Source organism: Branchiostoma belcheri, unplaced genomic scaffold, assembly GCF_001625305.1.
Source record: "Branchiostoma belcheri isolate BF01 breed outbred unplaced genomic scaffold, Haploidv18h27 scaffold40, whole genome shotgun sequence".
In the NCBI taxonomy this organism is placed as follows: domain Eukaryota; kingdom Metazoa; phylum Chordata; class Leptocardii; order Amphioxiformes; family Branchiostomatidae; genus Branchiostoma; species Branchiostoma belcheri.
In genome coordinates this window covers 1,593,439-1,606,236 of record NW_017804021.1, presented here as the reverse complement: position 1 = coordinate 1,606,236, position 12,798 = coordinate 1,593,439, and the positions used below count along the sequence as shown (strand labels likewise).

Genomic DNA, 12,798 nt, shown 5'->3' with positions numbered 1-12,798 from the left:
GAACAAGTGCCAAGACAGTTTAAACTGTAAGATAGTGCAGTGGTCTGAAGCGTGACGGTGCTTCCTTTGATAGGTTTTCTTGGCAGGATGGTTGCCAGTTAAATACCAAAATAGCTTATAATTTTTCTTCAGATTCAGGCTTTGCATAGGCAAGTGTTGGATACACAATTCTGTTTGAGAGTGTGAATATGAAAGTTGTGTCTCCTGTGGGCTGTTCTAGCGCCAACCATAAATACAAAATGTCACAAATGTGAGATAATGGCATAAATATTTTGAAAAGTGGAAGTAAGTTAGAATATTTGAACTTTTGGTACAAAAATGTTACATTTATGTAATGCCCCTTCCATTTCAATTGCAATGCAAGATACAGCTAGCATTACTACAGCTTAAGACAGTGCAGAGTTTCCAGCTAAACTGGACAGGTGGGATTTAGAACTTGGCGCTCCTTCAGGTAGTTGTGTTGCTGTGTATTTTTTGCAGCAGCCCTCTCAGCAAAATGGTTTTAATGACATACATTTGCCGGTAGCCAGTCTACAGGGAGGCTCTCTTGGTAACGGTGTTATGCCATCTTTATGTAGTAGGTGTCGGCTCTTTTTGAAGTTTCAGTTCAGAGGGTCTTCAGTTGCTTCACCAAATAGACCCAATTTTATGACACAAAGGAAAGCTCTTGATATTTCCATCTGTACAAGCTTGGTTCTTAGTCTCTTGTTAGTCTAGAGATGTTTAGATGGATGTATGTTGTCTTCTGGCCAATTTAGAGTTTAACAGGTGTATTAGGTAAGTACATAAAAGATTGCCCTAGTTATATTAGAAAAGACAACCTTATTGTAACATATTAGAGATAGTTGTGTTAGCTCTGATATTGCTTGCAGAGTAGAATTTTAGGATTATTTTGTATTGCTATTTTGTACTTGATTAAAATTAGGTTTTGCTGACATTCTTTTATGTATGTATGTATATGTTTGTTATATTGTGGGCCCAAACTTTTTCTATGCACCAAAGTTTGTAGGTTAGGTACCTCAAAATTGATTATGCCTGATTGTTCTTGCATTTTAGTCACCCTGTCTGACATATTACAGGGTTGGACATTTCAAAGTTTTCAAAAATTCATTTGCCCCATCAGGCCACCATCAAAATTACCTGTATAAATTATAATGTCGCGTGCATTATTTACCAAAACAAGGGTATTTACTGACTTGATTTTCTGAAAAAAAAGGCATGCTTTTAACGGTCGGGCATCAACATACAATGTAATGTCTTTATGGGAAACATGTACATGTAATTTTACTCCAAACACTTTACTGGAAGCATAATGCCACATCCAAAAATTTACTTGCCAAGCGAGCAAGTCTAGGGGGATATAGATACTTGCTCAAACAGTGTTTTTACTTGATCTGGGCAAGTAGGCTTGTCCTACCCTGTATTATCCCACCTATCAGTCAAATAGCCCTACTTGTAAACTGGGTCCATGTTTGTATTCATCGTTTATCACCAGCGATCGTTGTTCCCATTTTTCCTTGTTCCTGCCACCATGCAGGCTTTGATGAAGTAAGCGCTCGCTGCCCTATTGATTCTCTCCCACCCTGCTCTGATAACCAGCACTTGTCATCGGCAGTTTGGAAAATAGAATGAAGACGTATCATACAGTCTTTAAATTTACTCAAGTGGTTCTTGAATTCACCTGCTTTTTTTTCTGATTTGCAAAAAAAACAGTATTCAGGCTCTGAATCAACTCCAAAATGGCCACAATGGTTTAAGTCCTTTAGTTGTAACAGTTAAAGCTCTATCTATCAATGCCGTGGTTAGATTTTAAGTTTTAAAACTCATTGTTTGAATTATAAACCAAGATTTGTGTTACCTTGTACAAAAAATTATTTTTCTTGTAAAAAAATCTCTAGATTTTAAAAGATCTCTTTTGTATTAATGTCTTGCCAAATCCAAAAAGACCATCAATAAAATCAAAACTTGTTACATTGATGAAAAACATTATGAAAACCTCCTCTTGTGGTCTGCCTGTAAAGTCATTACCTCGTCCTTTCACTCTAATTGAGAAGCCACACATGAAAGGAGCGAGCCTTCGTCCCCTTCCATAATTGAATGATATTTGCAGTAATAGAGTTATTAATAATTCCTAATGAAATCTTCGTCAACCCACTACAGCCCTTTCTGATCGTGCTTTAGTAGGAGGATCCAAACAAGTCCCCCTCCCTTCCCCTATCCATCGAGGTGAATTACCGGGATTGATTCTGTGCTGTGGATTGACTACCAAGGCTGGTGCTAGCGTCCCAGTCATCCCAGTCAATAACAATATTGCCGCAGCCTTGATTTTTATGTCCAGGAACGGCACAGAGAGAGGAAAATCAATACGCCCATTTGGATGCAAAACACTCGCAAAACGGCGGCGACAGAAAGGAGGGCAGTAACACTGTGAATCCGGAGCGTCACGGTCAGACGCACAGACCTCTCCGCTATTCCTCATTTCCTATTCATTAAAATTGGTTGTTGTCATTATGGAAATGGCCGGTACAGGTCTGCCCTGGAGACCCCACGGGAGCAAACCTGGCGGAAAATAAAACGTACCGTCTCCGCCCCGCTGTTCGGACCAGACCCTCTACGAAAGCCTGCCCTGTGAACTGGTGGGTCTTCTCTCGCAGATTGCCCGGGCTCAGCCCAATTGGCCTTGTGTAGAGTTGGTTAACACCCGGGGCCTTGAGAGAAGAGTGTTGCAGCTCCCGTAGACTCCAGCAGTGGTGTGTTTTTTATCCCAGATTTGTACTGGAGATCAACAGTCTGGTTAGTGTGGTTGGCAGGTGGTTTAATATGTCTGGGCAACACACATGACTGTCTGACTTGTCTCAGGAAATTATGTACATTATTTAGGTTCAACAGTTGTTGAATGAGCTTAGATTTCTTTTGATCCTGTATTCTTAGTTATATCACCCTGTTTCTTATTAGGATTATAATTGAACAAAAAATTGAAGCTGTTGTATGCCATTCACAATTTAGTCTATCAAAGATTTCACTGAAAGAAACACAATGGTTTTTGTTTGAAGTAAATTGAACTTTGTCTTTTATGATATAAATCGTGTATAAAATTGTGTGTAGAGTATAATGTAAGTCTAGATGTATAGGGCAAATGGAAGAGTTACAGACGTATCAAGCTCAATATCCTGGAAAATTTAATATGTCTATGTAAATTATATCTGGGCAGTATGGTAATGATGCATATGATGATAACAATATGATGATAATGCTTCAATTGTCATCATATTATTTTATGCAATTGATAGGCATTAAGAAGGGAACATTTGCAAAGTGTGTATGTACTCACACTTCTGGAGTTGATATATATTTATTTAGGTTTTAAGTGATAATAATTAGTACACAAGCATTATTATAACTGTCAGAAGACGAGGAACAACAGATGATAAACCAGATATTAAGTAAGTGAGTACATAGGATAGAAAACAAGATGTGGAAAATTATGTACTTCATCTCTGTCTTTTCTTTGCAGAAAAGTTCAGGATAGAAATTATTCCCAAGGATCCCATGTTTGTGCAGTTATCAGAAGGGCATGTAATAAGCTGTCAGATTTCATAAATGATAATCAATTGAAACTCAGTCACTATGATATCGTTATGTGATATAACGAGGTATGATGAAGACCCTTCAGGGCATGTATCAGTGGAGTATGGTACTTGTTGAAAGGTCAAAATGGCATTGCCCTTAGCTGTTTTGTAATATACAGTGTTTGTTATATAACTAAGTCTAGGATATAACTTCCAGTTCATTTAGGAGTTCAGTGTTTAATTCATTCCCTAATGTGTATCTACTATATTAGTTTATACTTGTTTTAATCCACTTGTAATTAGTCCTTTGTGCATGCTAAGCTACCTATTACATGTTAGGTTACAAAATATCATACCATATGAGTGTGTTTAAAAGTTTGAAACACAGCTGTCAGTCACGTTTGTTGACATTCTGGTACTTTATGGTGGTGCCACAAAATAAGTGTGGCTCGTGTAGGCTGTTTTTATTATTAACCATTAATGTTACAAATACAAAATGATACTGTCAATATTCCAATTGTGTTGGAAGTAAATGACAATCACATCATGATGATTTTATAAATTTTAGATATTTGGTGAAAAAAGAGTGTTACATAATGCCCCTGTAAGAATATATCTAGATGTTATGTCAGCTTTGCAGACACCTTTGTGCTCTGAAGGCTGCTACTATTTCCCTCAACCCCCAGGCTCAGCTGTAGTCTTACTGATTAGCCCTAACCTTTCCAGACTGTTTGATCTAATCCTTACTGTGTTTCTGATTTCACAGGAGGCCCGGCTAAACTCCAGTGGGGGTCTTAAGAGCGCAGGCACTGAAAAAGTGGAGATCATCCTTAAGGTAAGACCATCTTCTCAAGTCTTATATGTGTGAAGAAATCTTATTCTAATGTTTTAGCCATGACTTTAGGTGTGATATATTGGTATTCACCGTCTTTCAATGTGATATGTGTTTTGGCAGTGACTTTTATATGTGATCGATCTTGGCCATGACTTTCTATGTGATATGTGGAGAGAATGAATGAAAGAAAAATTTGCTTCAGAAATGAGTGATAATAACTTGAGGAAAGGACATTTAGACAGAGATTTAGAATTAGATCTCGAAGTATATTCTAACATCAACCAATCACAGCCTTACTCTGACATCAACCAATCTCAGACAGCATTACTCTCTCTGACATTAACCAATCACAGACAGCCTTACTCAGAAATCAACCAATCACAGATAGTTGTACTTTTTTCATCACATAATCATTCATAGAAATAATTCGCTGTATCAATAGTGTAGCTGTCCTTTCTATTTTGCCCTTATCTATTCAGTACTGCTTTGATCCCCCCCCCATCCCCAGGAAAAAAAAATGAAAAAAAATGACATCATAAAGGATGTCAGTCTCAAATAATCATTACAGTTAACTAGTTTGGAATGTCATTCAGTGTTTCTATTTGTCTGTGGATCGAAGCTAATCCTAGTAGGACCACACAGTCATGTAAATGTGTCGGTATTTTCCATGCTTTAAATTCCTGGCACTTAAGTTTGTGTACACATGAGTAAAAGAGGTGGCGGTAGGTCAAATTCTCAGTCTAAGACTGGAACTGGAGATCGTAAATATGTTCTTAAGCTTTCTTTCTCTCTCACAGGATGCCAAGTACACAGAGGATTATACATTCATTATTACCTTCGCCAAGAAGGTTATGTTTTCAGGGGCGTTCGTGTGTGTGTCTGTCTGTCTGTAAACACGATAACTTGAGAATGCTTAAATGGATTGACTTGATATTTGGTAGGTGGGTAGGTCTTGATGAGACCTCAAAATGATTTGATTTTGGGGCCCCTGGTGACTTGTTATTGTACTGCAGTTGAACTTCTGGTTTTGATATCTCATGATCACATTGTTTCTTTCTAAGCCTTCTCGAGTTATGCTGTTGACGAACACAGACATACATGCAGCCATGAAAACATAACCTTGGCGAAGGTATGGCGAAGGTAATAACATCTGTGACTGGTGTGTTACGCCAAAAGGTGGTTATACCGGCTATACAGATACAGATACACACTCTTTGTCATTGCTTAACAGTTAACTGATGTTTCATTTTCAGGTTACAAAGAAGTCTAGCATGATAACTGCTTCTTCCATTCTAGCATCACTAACTGCTTCAACAGCAGGAACTTGTACCGTTTTTAAGCTTGTCCGTTCAAGTAATGTTCAGCATACTTTGTGAAGCAGTGTTATCCCTACAGACTTGTTGGTAAGGCCTTCAGATTGAAGCAGCACTCAGTATGGATGGTACTTAGAAGATCACCGTACAGCCTAATAATAGTTCCCTGTGAGCTTGAATGGATAGCCTATTGTGAGACTGTAACCCTGTGACTGTGAACTGCAAATATTGCACAAAATGTTAATATTTTAGCCCCAACAGGTGAAGTCCATGTTGTTAGTAATGTTACAGTTTTTCCATCTCTCAATCCAGTGGTTTGATAGAAGTTTGAAACTTCATTGTTTGAATTATAAACCAACCTGGCATGTCACCTTCATGACTTACTCTACAATGATCGTAGCATTTGGGGCTATCATGGGATTCCTAGTTCGTTTGTTTTTTTTCCTTCACGCTTCATATTCTTTCTAAAAGGTCCAAGACTCCAAGAACCAGCAAATTAAATTGGTGTGACCTAATATAATTTTGCAACAATTGCAAATGCAACAATACCTCATGAACCAGTGTTAAGATGGGGAGGGGGACATGTCTTGAATTAACCTACTCCTCACCAGGTTTCTTACATATTGATTATTCAATAAATGCACTTGGGTGTTGCTGACTGGTGCGGTGTCAAGGCTAGGAGGTAATAGACTTGCATGAGGCTGGTACGGATCACTTGTGTTCTGTCTTTTGTATGCATACACGGTGGCTTTGGGATGGCCCTTTGATCTTTGGGAAGATTGGGAGGGGGGCGTTCGTAATTAGTCATCTTTGTTTCCCTTATTCAACAGTTCTGGATTTGAATTTGTGGGAGGGATGTTGAGCCCTGAGGATTTTACAGGCAGACAAATTTTTCTGCCAGTTTTTGATGTAGAATATTTTGAATTGAAATTGTCAAGTTCAAATTTACTCAGTGGTTGGTAGGTTGGTTGGTCGGTCGGTTGTCTTCTTGGTTGGTTCCTTGGTTGGCTGCTTTGTTGATTTTGCTTGCTTGTTTCTTGGTTTTTAGTGGTTACTTAAATCTAATGTACTTAAATCCAATTTGAAGATTTCTTGTGTACTGAAACTTAATATTTTGAAAGATTTAAGATTTTGGAAATTTACTCAGCCATTTAACATGAACTGAGCTAACCTTTCGTTTTTGCGTAACTGTCCTGGTATGGTCTGCTCACAGTGTCCTTGGTTATGGACATTACCTTATAAGTACCTGTGCTGGTTTAGTCCTCAGCCCAATCAGTCTGAAAGGTTACCAGTTACACAGGTGGGCTTCCCAGAGAATACCCCACATGTTTCACTTCGTTTTGCTGTGACTAATCTGTTTCCCTCCTATTGTAAATTAAAGAATTTAACCGCTGCAAAATTTTCATGATTTACACTAATTACAGTAGCTGTTATGTATAACATGTGTTAACATCATTCTCTGCTCTTCATCAGTCACAACCCCACAGTGTGGGTGAAACACTTTCTGCTCCTTTGTCACCACAAATCCTCCCGGAGATCGAACACGTCTCTTTCACCCTAAGGAACCCTTATATAAGATGTGATTCCATGTAAGGAGTTTTTAATTGCTTTCACTGGAAGGAAGAAAGGAAGCCGTCACTCCCGGGGGCGGCTGGGCATCTTTCACCTGATGTTGTTCTACAAATGAAATGAAATCAATTAAGCAAGGCTTTGTCCAAACTGTGTGTCTCTGGTACTTTGTTTTGCTTAGAATTAGTAGCTTGCACTAGGAGACGTATGCTTATACGTGTAGCATATGTTGTCTGTTAGGCCTCAGCTTGGATCCAAAGGTTTAGAGTTCTAATCTAGGCTGCAGGCATACTTCTGAGTCAATGAATCATCAGTGGGATTTTTTCCCCAAGGCTCAAAATATTGTTTTTTCTTATTCCTGCACTGTTATGTTGAAAATGGCCTACAGACAGATTTTGCCTGCACCACTCGAAATTCTGGTAGTATCCTATATTTACCCTAAAATGCCCGAGAACCGAAATGAAAAAAAATGGTGTAGCTTAAAGACTTTAGTTGGTGTTTTTTTTTAAATCTGACGTATGTACAAATCATTGATAGATGTTTTACCAGTAGCAGAATAAGTCCTTACTTAGGGAAAAATCTCCCCGTTGTACTTCACTCAACTCGTACAGAATCACTTCTTTTCAACCTGACGTTTTACTTGTGTATAAGATCACTCCTTGACGGATGTCGTCCTTTTGCGCACGATAAATACTTACGTAGGAAGGGACTCCCTGTTGTGCTTCACTTGAGAGGTGAGTAGCGCTGTGGGATAGGGTTTAGGATTACTCTGAGGACTGTTATTGTGCCTGGCAGTACTGACGTCACTGTAGGTTCATTGAGGACCGGTGGACGACAGCTTTTAATCTGAACACTGTTATTACTAATATCATAAAAAGGGAGGAACATAATGCATGAAAGAGAGTTCTGTTTAACTTTAAGATGTTGTAAAAGTGACATCCGTCACATTAGGCCCAGGAAAAAAATGTTGTGTTTCTTAAGAGTTTCCTGACCGACCCTAGAAAAAACTGCCAACCCTAGCTTTTTTTGTGTGTATCCCTGCAAGCGACATTAATTTTTCCAGCTGATCTGACCTTTTCTAGCTCCATGTTCTAACACCTGAGTGATAAAATATTGTACAATCGGTTTTCCAAGATTGACATTGAAAAAAAAAACTGTATTGTATAAGCTGGCTCACTCTAGAGACCTCCAAATCTAAAAAAAAAAGAAAGAAAAAAAAAGATAATCCCTACCTATACTGACCCTAATTTTTTTCAGGACTGAAACAGGAAACACCTTTTGTCCTAGGCCTTACGGTTCCAAATGCTCCCAAAACAAAATCCAAATTCCAAGTAAAAACCTTAACTTGAGTAATACATTTCCAAAAAATATTTCCAGTACTTCAGGTGATACACAGCCTCTAGGACTATCAGAAAGGTTCTTAGCACATTGTGTCTTCAGTCGTCTTCAGCTTGGAATAATATCTTTACCTTTCAGAGTGTTGACAGCTTGCTCCCAGGGTGATTTCAGCATCCTGTGGTGATAGGAAAACAGCATTAAATATGGACTTTGATAGATTTCTCAGGTCTTCCAGTACACTACATTTAGAGACCTTAGCTGCAAGATTCTGATCTCTCTTCCATGATTGATATTGTAATTTTTCGCATGTTGCATTTGAAGTAGGTCAGGGCATACAACTATGGCTATCTGATGTAACTGATTATGTTTCATTTCGGTTATGGGTTATGTTAGGCCTCACTTATCTTAGACTTAATGCATTATGTAAATTTTTGCACAAAACATTGAAATATTTTGATTGGAAAAAATCTTGATGTGATTGTCATTTAGTTAAACTTTTCAGCATATTTGAGCAATGATTATTATAAAACACTTTTGACGTTTATGTTTGGTGCTAGAACAGCCTACATGATGTGCATTAATTTTGAATTTTGGGCACCACCACAAAATACCAGAACGTAAACAAATATGACTGACAGCTGTATTTCCAGTTCGGATCCTGGCTGTTGTTTATCACTTGACTTGTGTTTCACTGGAAAGCCTTGACCCACTGTGCATTGTCCTTGTCAAAATGAGCTAGGGGGAATTTCCCCAGTACAATGTACTGGCAAATACTGTACATAGCGCCTGTCTTCTCTGTCAGGACCAGTGGAAGGTTAGCTCTTCAGTCAGCTAAAAATGGTTCGAGATCACTTTCGTAAGGCGTCATATTTTGACACCTCCACTTCCTCAGTGCCGTGTAAAGAAATGATCAGAAAATTGACATTTTGTATTGTCCTGATGTTCCATAATACAGCTTTAAGATGGCAAAGAGCCAAGGAAACAAACTGGTGTGGCCTTGCCTAGCCATTCAAGACTATTGGGAAATGCAGATTGGGGAAGCATATCTCTTACTTAAACCATCTGTGGTGAGATTTAGTGCCTACTTAGAGGTCATTGCCTGAAGGTCATAATGGAGGATTGTGATGTTTCTGGGAGGAGTTAAACTGACAAGTGATAGATGTAGGCAATTCCGCTGCACCCTGGGACGTCCCTATTACGCCAGCGGTGGATTTGGACAAAATGATCTGTAACTGAGCAGGATTTGGCACAACCTTGGCCCAGAAAAGCTATCAAATCTGGACAGACAAGATGGCTGAGTTTTCATCGGGAGTTTCAGACCAGGATTTAGCCCACCAATTACCAAACAGAAATATATTATGAGATCAAAATCTGCCAGTCTAACTTTAAGAGCCTTAAAAAAAATCATACCAATGCAGCTGCTTTAAATGTACCCCACAACCCCCTCCAAAAAATGGTCTGTTCTAATAGAAAGGTGTTGCAACTCATGTGGAACATGTATGCAGTTACTGAGTTAGGCATTTCTAGTCAGCTCTCTAATGGGCTTACGCAGGTTAGTGCAGATAAAATTTGGGCTGTGCAGGTATTTCTGATGTCGACAGTATAGCTGGTAGTACCTTCATCTAACCCACAATCGGTCCTTGCACTTTAATCTTACACAATGTATCTATACATGTAGGTATACGTAAATTTTTATTTCTGACTGTTACCACCTATGAAGTATAAATCAGATAACGGCAATGAACAGTTTTTAGTATGATCCATTATGATACTGTCTTCCTAAATTATGAGCAGGTAAAATTTGGTCTGCCTCAGGTAATTTTTAATGGTACCTGCACCGGTGCAAGTATGTAGAAAAAAGGGTTTTGAGCCTTGTCTGATAAAAAGATTATTGCTGTATGTTTAATCAGGTAATCACATGACAGAGGGTGTAATAAGGAACTGTACATTTTCTTTCCTGCCTTTATTTACTGTGGGGCTTACTGTGGTCACTTTCAGCACCACCAGGCATCCCTCACCACATGAGTTATACGCCTTTTAACTACAACTCTGCAGAGAGAGATGCCCACATACATTAACTGTAGCAGAGATGGAGCATTTCTGAGTCAAGGCATGAGGTTCTTAGGGCCAGACTAGTGTATTTACTTGGTTCTCACAGCTTTAGGTGAAATCCCAACTGCACAGTCATACAGGTTAGTTCAGGTAAAATTGGAGCTGTTCGGGTATCCACACTTCCTAAATTCTAGGTGGTGCAGGTAAAACTTGGTGTAGGTAGATAAGGATTTTGAGCCTTGCATTTGTAAGTTAAAGATTTATTAAGAAGACAAGAGAGGGCTGCAAGAGAAATTTGAATAAGACTTCAGTATGCAAACCAAGACTTTCCCCTCAGACACTAGTTCAAAGTGACTTTGTAAAATCAAAGAATTCAGAAATTGCATCGGCACAGCAGCAATGGTTACCTTGACGCTATATTATGTTAGCCTAATCTGATTGTGGCAAGTACGTAAGAATGACGCACAGCTGATTATCCAAACCCCAAACTCTTCTGTCATGTCATTAGTCTAGTATGTCATTACGTGGTTTCATCAACTAAGGTCACACCAATTTCATTAATTGGTTCTTGGATTTGTACGCTTAATTTTTTTTTCTGATTTGCAAAAAAAAACAAAAACATTTCAGGCTCTGGATCAACTTTAAAATGCTCATATTTTGGCTCCAACAGTTGACAGAAGTCCGTTCTCTTCAGAGTTGTTAAGTTTTTCCATCTATCAATGCAGTGGTTTGATTAAAAGTTTGGAGTTAATTGTTGGAATTACAAAGCAGCCCAGTATGTTGACTTCATGGTTTTTATCAAAACATTTGGGGCTATCAGACTTTAGAGGATGCCTAGCTCTGTTTTTTTCCCTGTTGCTTCATAATATTAGCTACAAAGATTTGAGAACACAATTCTATTTAACCCTGGATGGCTAATCTTTAGCAGGATTTATAGTTCAATCGGCACAGGGCTGAAAAAGATTATTGTTCTGAGAAGTTCAAGCCCAATTCCACCGTTTTCCGATATCGAACAGCTCCACACAGAATGAAGGGATTTCTGTGGGATAAGTGTTGTACTTCAGTGGGACCCTAGTGGCCATCTGGGTAACCAGTTTTGGTTTGATATTCTAATCCAACATGGGTAGTCAAAGGGTGGGAGACTGGCCTTTTTATTCAACATTGAGGTGTTTTTATGTTTATCTTTACCTTCACACTATTATTTTTGCTCTGTCTCTTTTTCCTATTTTTCAATTCCAAACAATTAAGGTCTAGGGCTAAAATTCACCATGATAACTGGTTCTGTAGTAGAGTCACCCTGTGGTATTGGATTACATCATGTAGCAAGTGGCAGGACAGTTTGAGGGGATGGTCACAAAATAAGTCAGTACAATTTCTTCGGGGTACTTTTATATTCCCATGCCATGCAACTTCAGAGTGGCGAAACAAAAACAAAAAACTTCCAGATGAAGAAATCTGTCTGATATTGATATTTATCACCATTTCTTAACACATTTTCGTCATCATTTTAAAGTTGATGTATTTTACTGCCCTGATTCTGTAGTTTTGTATTCCAGCCACAGTGTTGTCCGACACAGTGGCAGAATCAATAGTGTGGTGTGCTTACAAAAGGTTTGGGGTTATTGAAAGTTGTAGAGGGGGCTTGATGGCAAATCAATGGTGCATGAGACACTTTTCCAAATGGTTCCCCAAATCCGTTTTCATACAGCAGCAATTGCTGTACAATTTTTCACAGCAGTGTTAGGGTGCAGTTGTTGCTTGATTCTGCTAGGGGACTCTGTTTGGCCTTATGGGGGGAGAAAAGATACCACAATTTCCCCTTCAATGTTTTTCAGGGCTCAAATGACCTGCCTGAAATTTGTGAGATTGCAAAAAATAATATCAACAACTTGTAAGTTACCTTTGCCAGCTAATCTGTCGAAGGCCTGGCATTAGAGTTCACATGAAATAGAAGAAGAATTTTCAAGCTCAGGAAAGTTCTGTAGACGAATAAATCAGTGGACCTAATCTTCTGTACCATCAAACCTCATAAAAAAACTGGGCCAGACAAGATCACATGTAAGCCCTGAGTACAGCCTGGGGTTACAGTCTGTAGGAATGCCGGTGAATCCAGACGAATGTT

General features: G+C 38.8%; 1 protein-coding gene across 1 annotated transcript in view; it reads left to right on the top strand.

The window, feature by feature from the left end:
• The window catches only part of LOC109477501 (AF4/FMR2 family member 4-like), a 97,834-nt gene that overhangs the window by 15,330 nt on the left and 69,706 nt on the right, over positions 1-12,798 (top strand). Inside the window, exon 4 of the mRNA XM_019778784.1 lies at positions 4,336-4,404. Coding sequence (XP_019634343.1) covers positions 4,336-4,404 — 69 coding nt within the window. The remainder of the gene's footprint in view (positions 1-4,335; positions 4,405-12,798) is intronic.